Source organism: Scleropages formosus, chromosome 12 (genome assembly GCF_900964775.1).
Source record: "Scleropages formosus chromosome 12, fSclFor1.1, whole genome shotgun sequence".
NCBI lineage: Eukaryota > Metazoa > Chordata > Actinopteri > Osteoglossiformes > Osteoglossidae > Scleropages > Scleropages formosus.
In genome coordinates, this window is record NC_041817.1 from 16859276 (window position 1) to 16875699 (window position 16424).

Consider the following 16424-nt stretch of genomic DNA (forward strand, 5'->3'; position numbering starts at 1 on the left):
GCAGAATGTGTGAAACCCTGACCTAAAAATCAGTGCACATGAATACAAGTTCAACACCTAACTTTCCCATAAAACATCTGTTTTTGCAGGAAAAAAGACGACGGTCCAGTCAAGAGTAGTGCCCAGGTTTGTACAGGTGTTTGTGAATAGGAACGAAGATTTAATACAGGGGGTTTTGCTGTGTACAACAGAGCAGCTCAGAGCACTCAGCTTGCCCATTGCAGACAGAATGAAGATGGGGAGATGAGGGAGGTGGGGTCCGACGGAGCCCAAACTTGAGAAAAATGGAACCAGAAGGTCGCATCAGGCCAAAAGTCATCGTGGTAATGGAACTCCACACATTCCAGCAGTTCGGAGACACATGATGAGTTGCACAATTCAGCACAGCACAGGATAAACATGCCAGTACATTATCAGTCCTTTATTAAATAATATTAATAAAAAAGACATTTCTGTACAAAGTCTACAAACAACAGTTGAGCATCTGACCAATGCCGGGATTTTCATGTCTTTTTGTTTTTCTCCCCTCCCCTGAAAGAAAAGCAACACTGTCTCCTCTAGAAAGGGGACTTCTATCAGGTTAGATCCAAGGCACTTGGTTAAGGGTCCAAGGAAAGGTGAGAGGCTGCAGCTGTGCCCAGGCACCGCCCTAGCACCCCCAGGACAGCCATCACCCCTCTCCCCCGCCCCTGTGAATCGGTCCATTTGCACCCCCTCGCAGGCCAGCCCCCCCCACCCCACTCCTCCTGCTCGGCCAAAACAGTGTTTGTTTGGTATATGAGGGCCCGTGTGTGTGAGGTACCGCGGGAAAGAGTCACAGTTCTCCTTTTTTCGCACAGGATGGACCCCTCGGACATGAGTAATGTGGGACTTGACCAAGATTTATATGAAACACTCAAACTCAGACACATGCATACGTACACACACACACACACACACACACACACACACACACAATGTACGACATCCCGTTAAACTGTAGCTCCATTAAAAAAATCAACAAGGTCCAAATGAAGAAAACATAAGGCCGAATCCTCCAAGGCCTCGGTGGTTGTTATTCCGGAACGGCTGGTTCTCCATGGCTCTCCTCCAAAGACAGTTTGCTTTAAGGCTCAATAGTGTTGTCCAAGAAAGTGGCTTTGCTTTCCAGCTCCCATTGTCTGTGTGTCTTTGTCTCGGAGCCCTTTTCTCCAGCGCGCAGACAGCTGCCGTCGGTGGGGTACAGGGCCGAGGGCGTTTTCTCTCTCTCCCTGTTGCAACGACAGGCAGCGCCCCCTTTCCCAGCCTCCATCACATGGGCCCCAGCTGAATGCAATCCATAGGTTGCAGCGAAATAAACCTATCGACTTCTACCTCAGACACAATATTTCACTTTATGCATTGTACAAACACTTCTCTCTAAAATAAATCACCAAAAACAGTCTTTATACTAAACCCAACAGACTGAACCAAACACTTGTCTCTAACTTTAGACCAAATATTATTTAGGGTTTTTTTTTTTTTTTAAAAAAAAAAAAAAAAAAAAAAAAAAAGAAGACTGGCAATCTTTCAAAAGCATAAAAAATATACTGAACAGACAGCATTTAAGAGGCGTAAGACTGGCAGTCGACACGGGAGGAGGAGCTCTAAAAATAGACGAGAGGGAGAGAAAAAGAAGCTGGTATGTTTCTGAGACACAGGTCTAAAGCTAAAGGAACCAGTCCACCAAACAGCGACATCCTACTGCCGGCTAACGTGGCAAAAGCAAAGCTAGCAAAGCGATCACCTGTCACAGTGGCTCAGGTGTAGCTCATTTCCTACTTGATGTGATTCACCTGTGTAAAACACTTCTCTTTAGAAATATATATTCATTTATTTCTTCGTTGGGGGTCCTGGAAAAAAAATGTTGATATGTTGTCATATTTTCCGCGTTCAGCACTGAGGGCAGTACTGTCATGCCCCAGAGCCATGGCCTCTATCCCAGGGTGCACCTGGGCAGCATAGGGTCTAGAGGAGGTTAAGTGCTGTTTGCTGTCTCTCGCGGAACAGGTGCTCTCTCTCCCACAGGCGTTAAAGTGAGACATGGAGGGCAAAGAGAAAGAGAGAGAGAGACAGAAAAGTATTTTTCTTGTTTTTTTTGATGAGTCACAGTGGCACACCCTTCAGGCCTCGGAGCAGCATCGCTGCTGGTTGATCTTGACCTTGTGCTTGATGCCATCGTACAGTTCAAAATTGTAGTTCTCCAGCGTGGTCGAGCTGCGTGAGGAGAGGCCGCTGTAGGAGCAGGAGCAGTAGAGCAGCAGGCCGGCGCACACGGCACCCAGCAGCACGCCCAGCGAGCTCATCACGATGATGGTCACCAGGATGGGGTCCAGCGTGTACAGCCATGCGTTGTCCTTCTCTGAGACCCGTGTGACCGGTGGCTCAGCTGAGGGCTCTGGTGTGCTCCACTGCTGGATGGGAAAACCTGGACAGGGCGGAGAACAAGATGGAGGGGGGAATTTATGAGAGTGCGTCAGCTAGGCACCTGTGTGGAGGAAGCATTTATGAGTAAGTAAAAAGCAAGAGCATTAAAGAGCTTTGAGGATTAGGGTTCCCTAAGGACATACAACTGTGACAATGCTCAGCGCTAAGCTATTGAACGCTCCTTCTTGTCGATGCACAGCGTGAGCGACGGGAAAGCATGACTGGCTCTGAAAAACAAAGGAGCACGAGCCGTCACGTTGGACCGGCATTTCTGCCGACGCAGTTTTCTTAGAGGTGGCATAAGGCCGGTGGGCTGCAGGGCTCCTCTGGTTAATTCCCGCAGCCCCCCGTCACACAAGCCCACCGGCTCTCCGGCTGAAGCTAATAAAAACGGTGCCGGAATCCGTTTGTTGTTTGCCCAGCTTTGGCAACAGCCGATGCAAGTGGCATCGAGCAACTAGTAGCCAAAAGTAGCAGAAGGGCTCTGGTCATTTCATTATTTTCTTAAAGGAAGAGTGAGGATGATGGCACGATGAAAGGCAAAATGACAAACACATGCTGCTTCAGACTTTAATTAGCTTTCGCTGCTTTCTTCTTCCTCCGGACAAAGCCTTTCCTATGAGGCCGCTTGGGTCTCACGGTGCCAAATTCGCTGAAGAACGGGATTGGTAGAGTACAATAGGTAGTACGGAACTGCTCCGAAAAGCTCTTGCATGGTAGGAGTGACACTCAACAGGGGTATTCACTTGATTTACTGCCTCTGTCCTTCTCAGCAGTGCTATGGAACGTAAGCCAGACTTAAATGGAGAAGCCAGGTTCAGCTAGCTACACTTAAGAAGGACATTTCCCCATCTCACCTCTATCTACATGCTCATGCCCATTGAAGAGCCTCTCCTCTCCCACGTCCAGGGGTCTATGATCTGTGAGAAGGAATAAGGAGACATTTGGGACAGGAGTTTGCAAATATTCATAGGTCTCATGAGCACTGGGTCACCTGAAGATGAGAAAAGTCTCCGGAAAGACACAGCAACACACACCACACTCCCTTCTTTGAGATAATGAGGAATGATGTAGTAGCAAGCAGCCAACAGAAATCCAGGTCAGGCAAAGGGTTTTGGGAAAACCCAACTGTCCGAGTGACCTAGTGTCTCAAACTGCTTGTGGTGATTACATGACTCCATGAATGAACAATGCATTACTTGGCCAGCAAAACTGTACTGGACACTCACACTCAGTCACACAGTGAGCTGTGGCAGCGGTTTAACAACCATGTTCAGCGATAGATTGAAGGAAGACATGGAAACCTCTACTGAATTTGAAAGCATGAATGCAAAAACTGGTTTGTAGAAAAATATCATTTTATTTTACATTCCACACAACACATTTCCAAGAGCATGAAATTCCATAAGTTGAAATATTTTTTGCCAAATAGGCTAGAATCTAAGGTCGTGTCAAGAGCACAGCTTGCAGACAATCCTAACCTAACCCCAACCTTTGGGCAGGATGCAGGATGAAAAGCAACAGTAAGGCCAGGATCTGAATTTCCACTGCTGTCATTCAGAGTTGAAACTTAAGAAAAAAAAAAAAACGTAAAGCATCCCTCTGTTACAACTACATTCTGTTGGACAGCCACGACCCAACAGCACACCGAGGCTGTTCCCTTCAACGACTTGTTCAGCCACAGCCCATGATATCACAGTATCGCAGACATAATGAGAAATGTGACAAGAGGTACAGCAGTACACACTACGTGTGTGTGAGGAAGCCGTAAATCCTCCTCCCCTCCGTTGCTGCGGTGACTGTAGGATGTTTTTGACTAGGTGCAGATGCACAGATCCTACGCATGAGTCACCGTGAGCTGGAGTGACGGCCGCCCGAGTTAGCCGCAGTGCGGGACTTTTTCAACTCCGCCTCTGTTCTTCCTCCGCTCAAACCTCCCTGCCCTGCTCTCCCAACCCCTCCAAAACCAGATGACAAACGCAACAGTTGGCAAGACCTGGGTGAATGTTTGGCTCCGCTACATCCTTGGCTCCCCCAGACTCAAGCACGTAAGAAAGCTTTCTCTCATTAAGCAAAGCAGCGGGAGAAGAAGATGGGGGGGAAAGCTGACTGTTGGCTTAATCAATGTTATCAGGTCCATTAACTAATTAAAAATATTAAGAGCTTCACATGAGTCCGTGGAGAGACTCAAAGGCCGCTCTTGATTTAAAAGCACATCAGGAGAACTTGCCAAAGTTTTCCTAATGCTTCTGTGTCTGAAAATCCCCGACTACAGCTGCCTGGAGATAATGATGTACGCTGAACCCTATGGCCTTTCAAAGCGATTCCAAAAAATTTCCACAGGCAGCTTGGGCGAGAATCAAAAGCTACGCTAGCAGTACAGGTGTGCAGCAGAAATGACCATCTGAGACGGCCACATGGAATCCTCGAAAACAAAGAACAATAAATAATCGTGCTCGGTGGTTAAATGGCGCATATTTCTGCCAGTTCAGCGTGAACCGACAGTTAGCCTACCGCAATATAAACATTTACAGGCTCCTGGAGGCAGACAGATGCACGTGAACATTTTGAACAGTCTTGTCACTGCCTGAATGGTTTTAACCCTGCAGTTTCCCGTTTGTCACCGCAGTCTGGTGCCAGTACCCAGAATGCAGCAGGCTAACCACATGACAGTGTCTTGGGTGTGGCTGCGATCACCAAAAGGCCTGTAATGCAGCTACACATTGTGCACATAGGATTACGAAGCACCACCTACAGTTTAGTGAAGCCTGGGAGAGTTAAGTGGTCACTGGTTGCTAAGGACTTTATGTGGGCTTTTGTGCGAGAGACACGCTGGATCTATACTGCTCAGTTCCAAGCCCTTCAGAGAAAAGCTATTAACATAAAGGCTTCCTTTGATCTGTGCCATCGCTACACACAGGACTCATAAACAAGGGAATGGTGGTAAACCCCTAGTCAATCTCTCAACTACAGATGGACGCAGGGTTTATCTGTTCCTTTTTCTACTTGCTTATGTCCTATAAACAGAACCAAACCAGGGCCCGTCGGCCAAATGGACTTATTGGCATGGCCAGAACTTTCCACTTCTCCCACCTTGTAAAAACAACGTTTTTGAAGTCACTGAACATTGTGGTGATTCATGGAGACCTTTAACGATCCTTGAACAAGGGTTTACAAAAGATGTACTTCAGATTTGTCAGTTCTCTGTCATTTTACATGTATATATTACTGCTGGTATGGTTTTATTTTATCGCAGGATGTGATCATTGGCCAAGTCAGTGATGAATTCCAGACTGCACTGCACTAGCATTTGAGATTCCAGCAGAAAAAGTAGCAGGTTCAAAGCCAAGCAGGGAAAAACTTGTACTATTTAGCAAGTACTTAACCTGAGTAAAAGTTAACAGTATGCTTTGTAAGTAGCTCTGGGTAAAGGCATGTGCAAAGCTAATAAAAATGTAATTTAATGAAATATTTAAAACAAAGATGAGACGCATGGACTTGCTTTCAGGTGTATTGTAAAACAAGCTGGAGTACAGTTGTACTGAACTGTTTCAATCCCTGGCGAAATGTTACTCCAAGTTTCCGGTCACCTTATTTATTTCGCACCTTATTTGTCAGACCTATGCATCGACATATTCATCTCAAGAGTCATTGCTTCAATAAATCACAGGCAACAACCAAACACCAGGCATCTGCTTAATCAGCTCAACATCCATGATATGCCAAAACACATTTCTCTTTGCCAGCTATAAAAACAATGGGCATCCTCGTTTCAGACAATTTGAGCAATGCATGTATCAAAAGCAAGAACAGCAAGTCAGTGTAAAAAAAAAAAAAAAGATTTTGACTCCCTAGTAAAAAAAAGTCTTTCTGACCACTCCTTGTGTCCTTCAGATTAAGGCTAAAGTAATGTGAGAGCAGCAAAGCTGCCAAAGGCAGGTCCAAAAGCCTTCTGCAGATCAAAAAGCAAACAGCTGCTTTAACATGAGTGCAAAAGCACTTTTTCTTTAACCCTTAGTCTTATTTTGATCAGATCAGACATTAAAAGGAAGAGCATCCATGTTCTTCAAGAAAGAAAATCCACCCTTTTCCTCTTTCAAGGGGAGGTGGCCATAAAAACTGATGTCAGGTTTTATCTCTTTTGCAGCTTGAATTAATGCATACTCATTCCTCGAGCCATCCTCCACATGACAGGATCCACTAGCAAACAAAAAGGAAGTTAAAAGAAAAGGAAAAGGAAAAGGGAGACTGTAGGCAGGAGAAACACTCACTTGTTTCAGTCATTGAGTTCCCTCACCATAACAAACAGAGGAACATTGTCCTCACTTAAGATAAGGGAATTTTTGTCCATTGCAACTGGCGGATATTTCTAAATTGCTCATTAGAGCTATAAGAACAGCCTTTTAAACACCAAGCCACATCTCACCAACATTACTCGCCAGAGCCCTTTTCCGTCAGAACCAAGCTCAGAAATCAAGCAAGGTCATTCCACAAGTTACTCCAGAAACCTCATTCCTCTCCTGTAACAGTCTCAGACTAGATTTGTCACTAACAGTCTCAGTCAAGACTCTACTCTTCCAACGTAAGGCAAGTTCCTCCTTAATCTAGCCTCCTCTCCAACAGTCTTATGCTAGATTCTCCTTAGTCTCAGCCTGTCCCCTAACAGTCTCCATCGAGATTCTTGGTTGAGCTTCTACTCTATGCTACCAGTCTCAGTTAAGTTTCTCCTCCAAAAGTCTCAATCTAGCCTTTCCTCTAACAGGTTCAACTGATCTGAGGCTCTTCCAACAATCTATGTCCCCCCAAAAACAGAGCTTTTGCAGCCCCTCCTCTTTGTAGCAGTCTCTATCTTACCTCTTTAAGAGTCTCTACCTTGACTCAATATTAATAGTGGCAGTTTGGCCTCTCCTTCTCTTCTCAGCTGGTCTCAGTCAAGTCTATTTTTCAAAAGTCTCAATCTAGACTCAATCAGTGTCAGTCTAGAGTCTCCTTAAGTCTTGGCTGAGCTCTCAAACTGACTCTAAGAGTCTCATCTGAGGTTCTTCTGGAAATCTCAGTAGACTCTCCACTCAAAAAAGAGCTTGTGTAGCCTCTTCTCTATGTTGCAGTCTCTGTCTTGCCTCTAACAGTCTCAGTCTAGCCTCGCTCTATGTGTGTACTGCACACATTGACTTTGTATAAAGTGTCTCCTTTTCTTCTATCACAGCAGTGTTGGCATTACTGGGGCAACATTTTGACGTTACAATCGGATTTGTCACGAGTTTGGGATTAAATCTCCACAAAAAGACTCTCTTCGAATCCTTTCCAGAAATCCAGAGGAACGGGGCTGGCACTCAAAGGTTCTGGCTGGGTGCTTGGTAGAAAACAAGATTAGGGCAGCAAACACAAGGACAGAAGACTCTGTCCCATAAAGTCTCAGATTCCCTAGGAAACCTCCCCAAACTCATGTCCATGATACAGGCTTTGTATTTTCTGTCATTCACACTTGTTTTCTGTATTTTTCCTTTTTTCTCTGAGATGCAGCATCCAATGGAAGAAACAAAGTCAGTAAACGATCCTTTTCAGATGCCCACAGTAACCAGCAGCTTGCACACGCAAGCCCAGGTATCTGACCGCCGCTGTTAGTTGCCATGGAGCCAAGGGCAGAGTCTATGGCCCTCAGCATCGGGAGCTGTGGTCCTCCTTCTCCAGTCTAATGGAGAGCGTAGGCTCCACCCCGGGTGCCGGTGTGGCACTCGTAGAGTACTGGGAGCTCTGGTATGCCACCGAGTGCTGGCTCTTCTTGGCCGCGACACGGTAGCGGTGGCAGCACAGCACCATGACCAGTGTGGCCGAAGCCAGGAGCAGCAGGGCGCCACCGCCGGCCATTACATAATACCAGTAGGTGGGGATGGGCTGCACTGACACCGTGTCTACAGTGGGGTCACTCCTGCCAGGAAGGGCTCCCCCTGGTGGAGAGACACAGAACAATTGGCTTGGGTAGGGAGGCATGCAGGCTAAGTCAGTGGATATAAAGCTATGTTGGTCTTTATCTTGCCCTCAGGTTTGTTTTGCTTACAAATGGAACAGACATTGGTTGCACTCAGATGCACAGGCAAACATGCATGCTGGTCTCCTATGGTACACTTTGTTTGCAAGCTAAGTTCTTCATCTTCTGAAACGCGTATGTATAAATGGACATACCACGACTCTGCTTTTGACACAAGTTTATTGGGAGGGATTTTTTTCATGCCGAGATCTAATTTGTCAATCTTTCCTGCTAATCGGTCATATTTCTTCTTGAAGTTTGAAAACAGTGAGTTTTGTGCTACAATATAAAGCCCTGGGCAGGGGCTGAAGCACAGCTGCCCTGTTTACGGGAAAGATTCTGTGGTTAAAAGGAGGTAATTCTGGGTGAAAAGGCCAACTCATGCAAAAAGAGTTCACTCACACCAGAAAAAGTGGACTGATAACCCTTTTTTGGCAGAACACTGAAAAGCAGCATAACAGTTGCTATGTGAACGATGCTGTTAGAAAGGTTGTCATGGGTTGTCTGTCAACGTTTCCAGTAGATGTTTGCTTTCCCATTCACTTTTGGTGCATTCAGGAATCAGTGGAGGCCGTTTGCATCCACAGTGCAATGGCTGACTGAGGGGCATTTTGCATTTCCTGTCTGTGAGTGAATTCTTTGTAGGAGCTGTTTTTTTCTGTAGGGGTTGTTACGTTTCCTGCATGCACGAGTTTTCTGCCAGCCTCCTCTGCCACAAGCCAAACTCCTCCATGGGGACCGTTCCACCTGCTACCTGCTTGCACCCAGTGAGCCCATCCCACAAAAGAAATGCATATGTACGCAAGACAAGATGCCCAGAAAAAATAACGATTAAAAACTGTACATTTCCTCAATACGGTATTCTGCTGTATTATTCCTGTTAGTGGGCAGCAATGGCATGCTATGCAGTGATTATTTGTGTGGCTTCTTTTAATGAAGTGCTCTCTCTTGCAGCCATTAATTAACAATACCTGCAAAGCTGTACAAACAGCCACTATGGAATCTGTTTCCTGAACATTTTCCTGTGATTGTTGGATAAAAATACAGTAAGTGCACAACTGAAGCAGAAAAGCGGTAGATCCACGGCACCTTTTTTTGACGCTAACTTCATGTGAACAGCTGTTGGTATTTTTGCATCAGTACATGAGAACCTTGAATTTTTCCTTCATGTTGTTCTACAGAGCTGCTGTACAAGTAGTATACAGACAAAGGTGAACACAGCAGAGATGGTTTCAGTCCAGTGGCACATTCCATCGCAGCTGAGTTTCTGGACGTTGGGCTTTGCACACAGGAACGATTTCAGTGGGGACAGACAGAGAATGAGTCATAGTGTGACTGTGATACACACCAACAATGGGCAGCTGTAGCACGTGTGGCCATGCTGCCCAAATGGTATGATGGGTCACATTTCCTAAACATGGTTGGAGGGAAGTGGGGAGGGCTGCTGGGGGGCTGTATTGGCGGGACTCTTTGCCACACCGGCAAACCTTAAATTCACATGCTCACAAGTCCTTGCTTTATTGGTGTGCAGCAAGCGCAAACATGCCTTTATAACTCATTCTCAAAACCAGCGATCATCATCCCTTTCAGACGCAGCCAGTCAAATGTAACTTCGGTCCCAGCACTTCTATCATTACCGTAACTAATGTTTACAAAATACGGCAACAACATCATCAGAAGCAGGAGGATCTCAAGATGAAACATTCCCGACTGTGGTCTATACTGGTAGCCGGTGGTTATCAAGGCAGCATAACTGGATCTGCACGCTACTCTCGCACCCATGGAGCCGTGGCCAGCATGGTCCGAAATGGCGCGACCCACCGCGTGCGTGCCCAGCTGCACGTGTGCATAGCTGCGTCAGCACGAGGCCATGAGCAGGAAGCATAAACATCTGCGCAGGAAGTGAAAAGCGAGATGGTGATGCAGTACAACTTACCAGTCATGTAAGGAGGGAAAGCAGAAAAAGGCTCTGAAAAAAAACAAGAAACCATATTTTGAGAAGAGTGGAAATAAAAGGTGACCACCACCAATCCATATGTTTTAGTCATAGAGCACCGAAAGCCTGGAAATAAGGAAAAAACACGAGTGTAGAACAGTGACTACTTGTCAGGTGTTACCCTCATGGCACATTTCAATGCGGCTCCACATAAAGCACAGTGACGGACCATTATTACAGCAGAATTCGGAACTCGATGTTCAGAATAGAGAGAGAAAAAGAATCAAGCAAGGAACCATGGGAGATTTTTTTTGGCAGGAGCACTCCAAATGCCGGGAAGAAGCGGTGCTGTATTAATTGATAAGAGCGCTCCTAGAAGGCTCTGGAAGGGGGAGGAGCCCCGGCAGACCTGGACTAGGCTTGGATCTGGACATATGTGGGCACCGAGGCCTGCAGAGACACCAAGGAGTGCTAACGTCTGGAGGAGATGATATGTACGAAGACCGATCAGATGAACTGCCTTGACGTCGCTGCAAAGGACCGCAAGTGCAAGGCGTGTCGCTGAGCTCCTTAAGACTTTAAACCCTGCTCTGCTTAAAGAAGCACATTTCTAGTCATGGCTGAGAAGCTGTCTGTCGAACAATTCCCTTTGACGGGTCTGTTTACAAATAGCAGAGGGGAGAAAGAAAAATCTAATGAAACATAGATTAGAATCAGAGCCCATGGGGTGTGTGTGGCCTAGTTACTATTTTTTTGGCAAAAGAAAAACATTAGAAGCCAAATTGCTCCTTTTACGCTTTTTAATTCAGCTTTAAAGGGCATGGCATTAGCGTCTGCAAGGGCCTGAGGCTCAAGCGGGGTACAGTGGGGCATGTGTGGGTGCGGTGCCCTGGACCTCCCCCAGATGGACTTACGGGTGCACTGCTCCAACATGGTGCTGGAGCTCATATCCACGTTGTCCAGCCAGATGTGCCCTCTGCTGCCATGGTCAAAGAAGCCCTCCAAGATTACCTGTCCGTGTTAAGGAGGAGGTCGGTAAGGCAGAAACACAGGTAATGGGAGCCATCTCTGCGTTCACATTATATTATAACTTTTTTATTTTTACCCAATTAATGAACTGCATTTCCTAAAATATCTGCTCATGGTTTGAGTCCTTCTCTGTGCTCTTCCATGTTTCTCCTATCGTTTCATTGTGCTGCTCTCTTCCTCCGCTCTGATGTCACTCCTGTCCTGCCATCGTACTTTAGTCTCTGCAGGCCGTTTTCTACAGGAAGGCTGGGTGACGCTTATTAATATTAAAAGAACTGCAGACTGTGTTGCAATAAGCGGTAACAGTAACGTAGTGGAAGATCTCCCCTAAAAAAACAGTCCAGCACAACAGATCAATTTCATTTTCTATTCACTTTTAACTGGGCTGTCCCTGCTGTCCTGACTCATATATTCCTGTAATTGCTAATCCAGGGCTGTTCAGAGCTGTCTGGGGGATGTGTTCCCAGTTGCAGAAGGCTGGATCCATGGCTGCTGTATAGATGCTAAAAAAAGTCAGAAGTGTGCCTGTCTACCTGCACTTCACTCGTTCACATTTGTTACCCATGCAACTGACCGGCAATTTCCTGCCCTGTCCCAGTGCGCTCCCTTCTCCCAGTTCAGCTTGATAAACCTTTTGCGGAGATAAAGAGAATGCGAAGAGTGAAGACGAGCCTCTCCTCGCTGCTCCGACTGGTCTACCTGGTACTCCTTGGGTGAGCGGGGGAGGACGGTGCGGCCCTCCCTCCAGACGGGCCCCTGGTCCCCCTTCAGAGCCCACAGCAAGGTCTCTTCCTGGTCAGTGTCCCTGAGCAGCACTCGCAGGTGGCCCACCCCTTCGCCCCGCAGCTGATAGGAGAAGATGAGGCAGAGCGGCCCCCTCTCCGCCGCCACCAGCGGGCTGACCAGCCGGGCACGCTGCCCTTCTGTCCTTGGGCTTGCCTCCATGTACAGGAAGGCCCCCACGTCTACAAAGGAAGCAGAGTTGAAGAGCAATGTCACATAAACATGTATCTCAGCAGGCGCTGCATCCAGCCAGAGCTTTTTTAGGGAACATTTCAGTATTCTCAACAGATACGCTGTTCGAGAGAAAGGAGAAGTAAAAAAACTAGAAGTTATGTGCTGCTTTTGAGACATCTCCAAGAAAACAAACGGGCAAGTCGGTAAATTGATGCATTGCTGGGATTTGAGCCCGCAGCTCTTAAAACAGACAGCAACCCATCCCCTGGAGCCTGACAGGTGGTGCACTGAACAGATTCAGGTGGAACGGCTCCTCTCAGAGAAAAGTGGTCCCTGTGGGAAGCAGTCTGGCATCAACACACCGCCGATTAAATCACCCACTTCACTCAGTGTGCTTGTGTGCATCGGCATGTGACTGAGTTTGCGCTCTTCTCGCTGCCTTAATGCGTGGCTGTGTTACAGCGTGTTTATGACTGGTATGCCTGTGCCCAAGCTGGTAAGGGTGCCTGATGTGAGTGTTTGTGTATGCATGCTCTCCAACAGAAGAGTATGCATGGGCTTTGTCAACGGGAATGGGTCTCCAAGCTTTTGGTTCCTTAGCCTCAGCAAAACCTGTAGTGCATGACGTGCCGGGGACTCTTGTCTCGGTAACACGAGAGATCTTCCTCTGACAAAACAGCTGAAGAGTCAGACTTTTTGGTGTTAATGTGCTCCTAATAGACGTCAAAGACGCCCGCGTGCTGAACATCTCAGGTAACTGAGGAGAGACGTGTGCCTCCATCACACCTGCTGTCTACAGCTGGTTCAGCAGAGGAAGCACAATTGAAGGAGCCTTCTTGCATGTTTGGTAAGCGATGCATTAATTATGAATCAAATTTACATTCTTTATACCCAACTCGGAACGGGGGAAAGAAGGACACGCTTTTCAGAACACGCCCTGAAAATGGTTCCTGTTGGGCAAGATTAATACTTTCTGCGAATTGCGCTTTTTATCGCAGCCATTATGCCCGGCACTTGGATGTCAGAAACAAGGACGATTAAGCACAGCTGGGATGGGAAAGTGCTTAGGAGAGCAGGTCACCAGAACGCTGGCTGAGCGTCTGTGGGAAGCGCACGGCAACGGAGAGCGCTACCTCCGCCTTACATGCCCCCCCCCCACCACCACCACCACCACCCCCCATCCCCAGGTGTCAGTGCACACTGCAAACATTTAGGACAGAATAAAAGTGCTCAACTGCTAATAATCACTCACAGCTGTTGCCCTAGGTTGTTAAATTTTTCATAAACCGCTATTAAAATATATCAAAAGTAATGAATTTTAAAAGAGGCTGGAATAACAATCCTGTTACGCTAACCATAAAATGCCCAAATAACTGCTATATTTTATTAATGCATTAAAACTTTTTCTTTTTGATCCTGGGCATGTATAAGGGGAAATTAATAATTATTTCTTTGAGGGGGCTTTAAGTACATGGAACTCAGTACAGAGATAACTGCCTGCAAGGTAAATGAGGGGCAGAAAGGCTCCAGTGGGAAGATTGGTTTCTACTGGAATCCTCTTTACCAGAGTTAATTAGAGACAGTGTGCGTTAACCCTTTCCCCGCCTTTCCTTTCGTCCGTGTGAAAGTTATAGGCAAGGCTCTGTTTTCAGATTATAAGGAACCTTGATGGTCTGGATCGCTGTCCTACGACCGGAGATTAAGTCGTGGGATCAGCGTTAACCGAGCCTAGCCGAGCAGCAGTTTGACATTGGGCCTGCCTGGGTCTTCAGGGAGTGTGCTTTAATGGGCCTCAAATTCTGATTGCTCCCGGGCCATGTCAGCTGGAAGGGAGTAGAGAAAGTCATCAACCCCATCCAAAGAGAACGGGCTGGGGTCCCAACAGAGCTGCAATGCAGAAAACAGAGGGAGATTTTTTTTCTCATTCCTCTCAAGGGTTTCTGGGAATATCTGACACATGGAAAAGCAACTAGGGTTCTTGTTTTGGATGGGCAGGGAGTTCGTGAACGGGAGTCAAGCAAAGCCATGAAAGAAGCTGCAGTTGGGAAGAACTCCTGTATGGCGAAGCGAGTAGCGAATGATGAACAGACAAACGGAGACCATCTCCTCCACATTCCAGTAGCTCCTGCCAGGACATTAAACCTCTATTACTAAGGGGACAGAGGCACGTGGGATAAGTAATTACTCAGATTCTCAAGGGAAGCAAGTGAAGGAGCTCCAGACAGGGAGAGGAGTGAGGCTGAGCGACAGGGTCTCTGCTCCCCGGGAGGGGTAAATAAATTTATCACGTGTTATTAGCGTGACGGGCAGTGCGCGAGAAAGAGCATGGGCAAGTATGTGTATGCATGTGAAGGAGGGGCGCTCTCTCCTTTTTGACCGGAGGCCCCCCAACTCTTGGCAGCAGGATCTCATTAGACACAGAAGGTGACGGGGCCTTTTCTCATTTTCAGATGCATTTGTCCTCTTCAAAACAGATACGTTTGTTTTGCTCGAACAGCACAGGACCAGCGTTTCAACGCAAAAAAGGTAACAGGTAACATGAGCACAATGTACAGCTTGTAAACTAATTCTGCAAAGATGGAATGTGTTCTACAGCCCCCCTATGCTGACCCCTATCCTTGTTTAGCACTTACCATCAGAGCCCAGGGAGAGATCCTGGCTGGGACCCAAACCTGGGAAAGAGCCAGCATCGCGCTGGGACCAGCTGAAGTCAGCCGCCAGGTCATGGGTCCACCCACACAAGCCGTGCTCGAAGTCACACCGGCTGTTCTGAGGAGAAGGGGCTGCTGTGGGGACTGGGGAGCACAGAGGGAGAGGGAAAGAGAAGGGGAGAGACAGCAAGTGTCCAAGATCAACGTACTGTGAGCCTTAGTATGCCGCTCAGCGGGACCTGAAGGGAGCACTGATGGACTGGGCCCACAGAGCTACTCTTGTGTGCTTTAGGAAGCAAAGAGAGAAAACCTATTAGCAGATATTAGTAGTGTAATCAATGCCCTTTCTTCCAATCTGCTAAATCCATATTGCTATTAAAGATGACACAGGCCTGTTGGGACACAACTCCCAGCATTCCTCTGGGGCGTGCTCGTAATGTGCAGAACGGCCACACAGGGCTACGGTCACTGCTGGGAGAGAAGGTGGGGAAGGAAGAGGTGCTGGGTGGGAGGAGGTGAAGGAGGGAAGCTCCCTCAAGGGACCCAGGGGTCTGAACAAAGGCCATTAGAATGCAGCACCTCGCCTGCGTTGGCCGATTAGCGAGAGGACAGGCCTCGGCCAAGGCCCCATCTAAATGGAGACCTGCACTCCTCATGTAGGAGCTGGAGATCCGCTATTGACTTGTGCCCTGGGGGGAGGAATGGGTACGCGTGCACGGGGAATAGCGCTGCCACCGCTGCACTGTGTGCGTTTCAATATTCACACCAAGTTCGGAAGGCCCCCCCAGCGCTAACAGATAAAATCCTTACTTTTCTGCAAAAGTTAAGTCAAAGTTTCCACACCAGTTGGGATGCTGAAGGGCAACCGTCCACATGTGACGGAATCTGAGCTTCTGAAGCCCCCCCAGAGCGCAAACACACCCAGCTCCCTGTCGCAGAGATGTGAGGGAGGACAGCAGTAATTAGCATTCCCCTGCCCTTAGCCCTGTAGCCCCATTGCTCAGCGTACAGCCAGGACAGATATCGACCAGCCTAAGCGACATCAATCAGCCACTCGCTCCTCATCGTCAGGCACTTACCCAATTAATGCACAAGGCAGGACATCAATGGAGCCGAGGGCAGTTGGAGGGGCAGTGCTGTGCAAGTGCGTGCGCGTGTGTGGTAAATGTCAATGTAATGATGAATACGCACAACATCACATATCATATATATATATTCACTAACTGCTAAACACTTTGCTCTTGGACATTTGATTCTCACACCGTATGTACGGTGGTGCTTGAAAATCTGTGAACCCTTTAGAATTGTCGCTATTTCTGCATAAATATGAGCTAAAACATGATCAGATTTCATGATCCCTCACTGAGGGATTTCATGA

At 47.4% G+C, this 16424-nt stretch overlaps 1 protein-coding gene across 5 annotated transcripts in view; it reads right to left on the reverse strand.

Annotated features, from left to right (window-relative positions):
- Positions 1-1792: 1792 nt before the first annotated feature.
- The window catches only part of LOC108920686 (neuropilin-2-like), a 55676-nt gene continuing 41044 nt past the window's right edge, over positions 1793-16424 (reverse strand). For 2 of the 5 annotated variants that reach the window (XM_018729619.2, XM_018729618.2), the window contains exons 12-17: positions 15029-15190; positions 12138-12403; positions 11324-11420; positions 10410-10442; positions 3303-3365; positions 1793-2446 (exon numbers count right to left, since the gene is read on the reverse strand). In XM_018729619.2, coding sequence (XP_018585135.1) covers positions 2142-2446; positions 3303-3365; positions 10410-10442; positions 11324-11420; positions 12138-12403; positions 15029-15190 — 926 coding nt within the window. In that variant the 3' untranslated portion in view covers positions 1793-2141. Of the gene's footprint in view, positions 2447-3302; positions 3366-5327; positions 8394-10409; positions 10443-11323; positions 11421-12137; positions 12404-15028; positions 15191-16424 lie in introns of those variants that run through there. The other 3 variants (XM_018729620.2, XM_018729621.2, XM_018729622.2) reach the window with 3 other exon arrangements.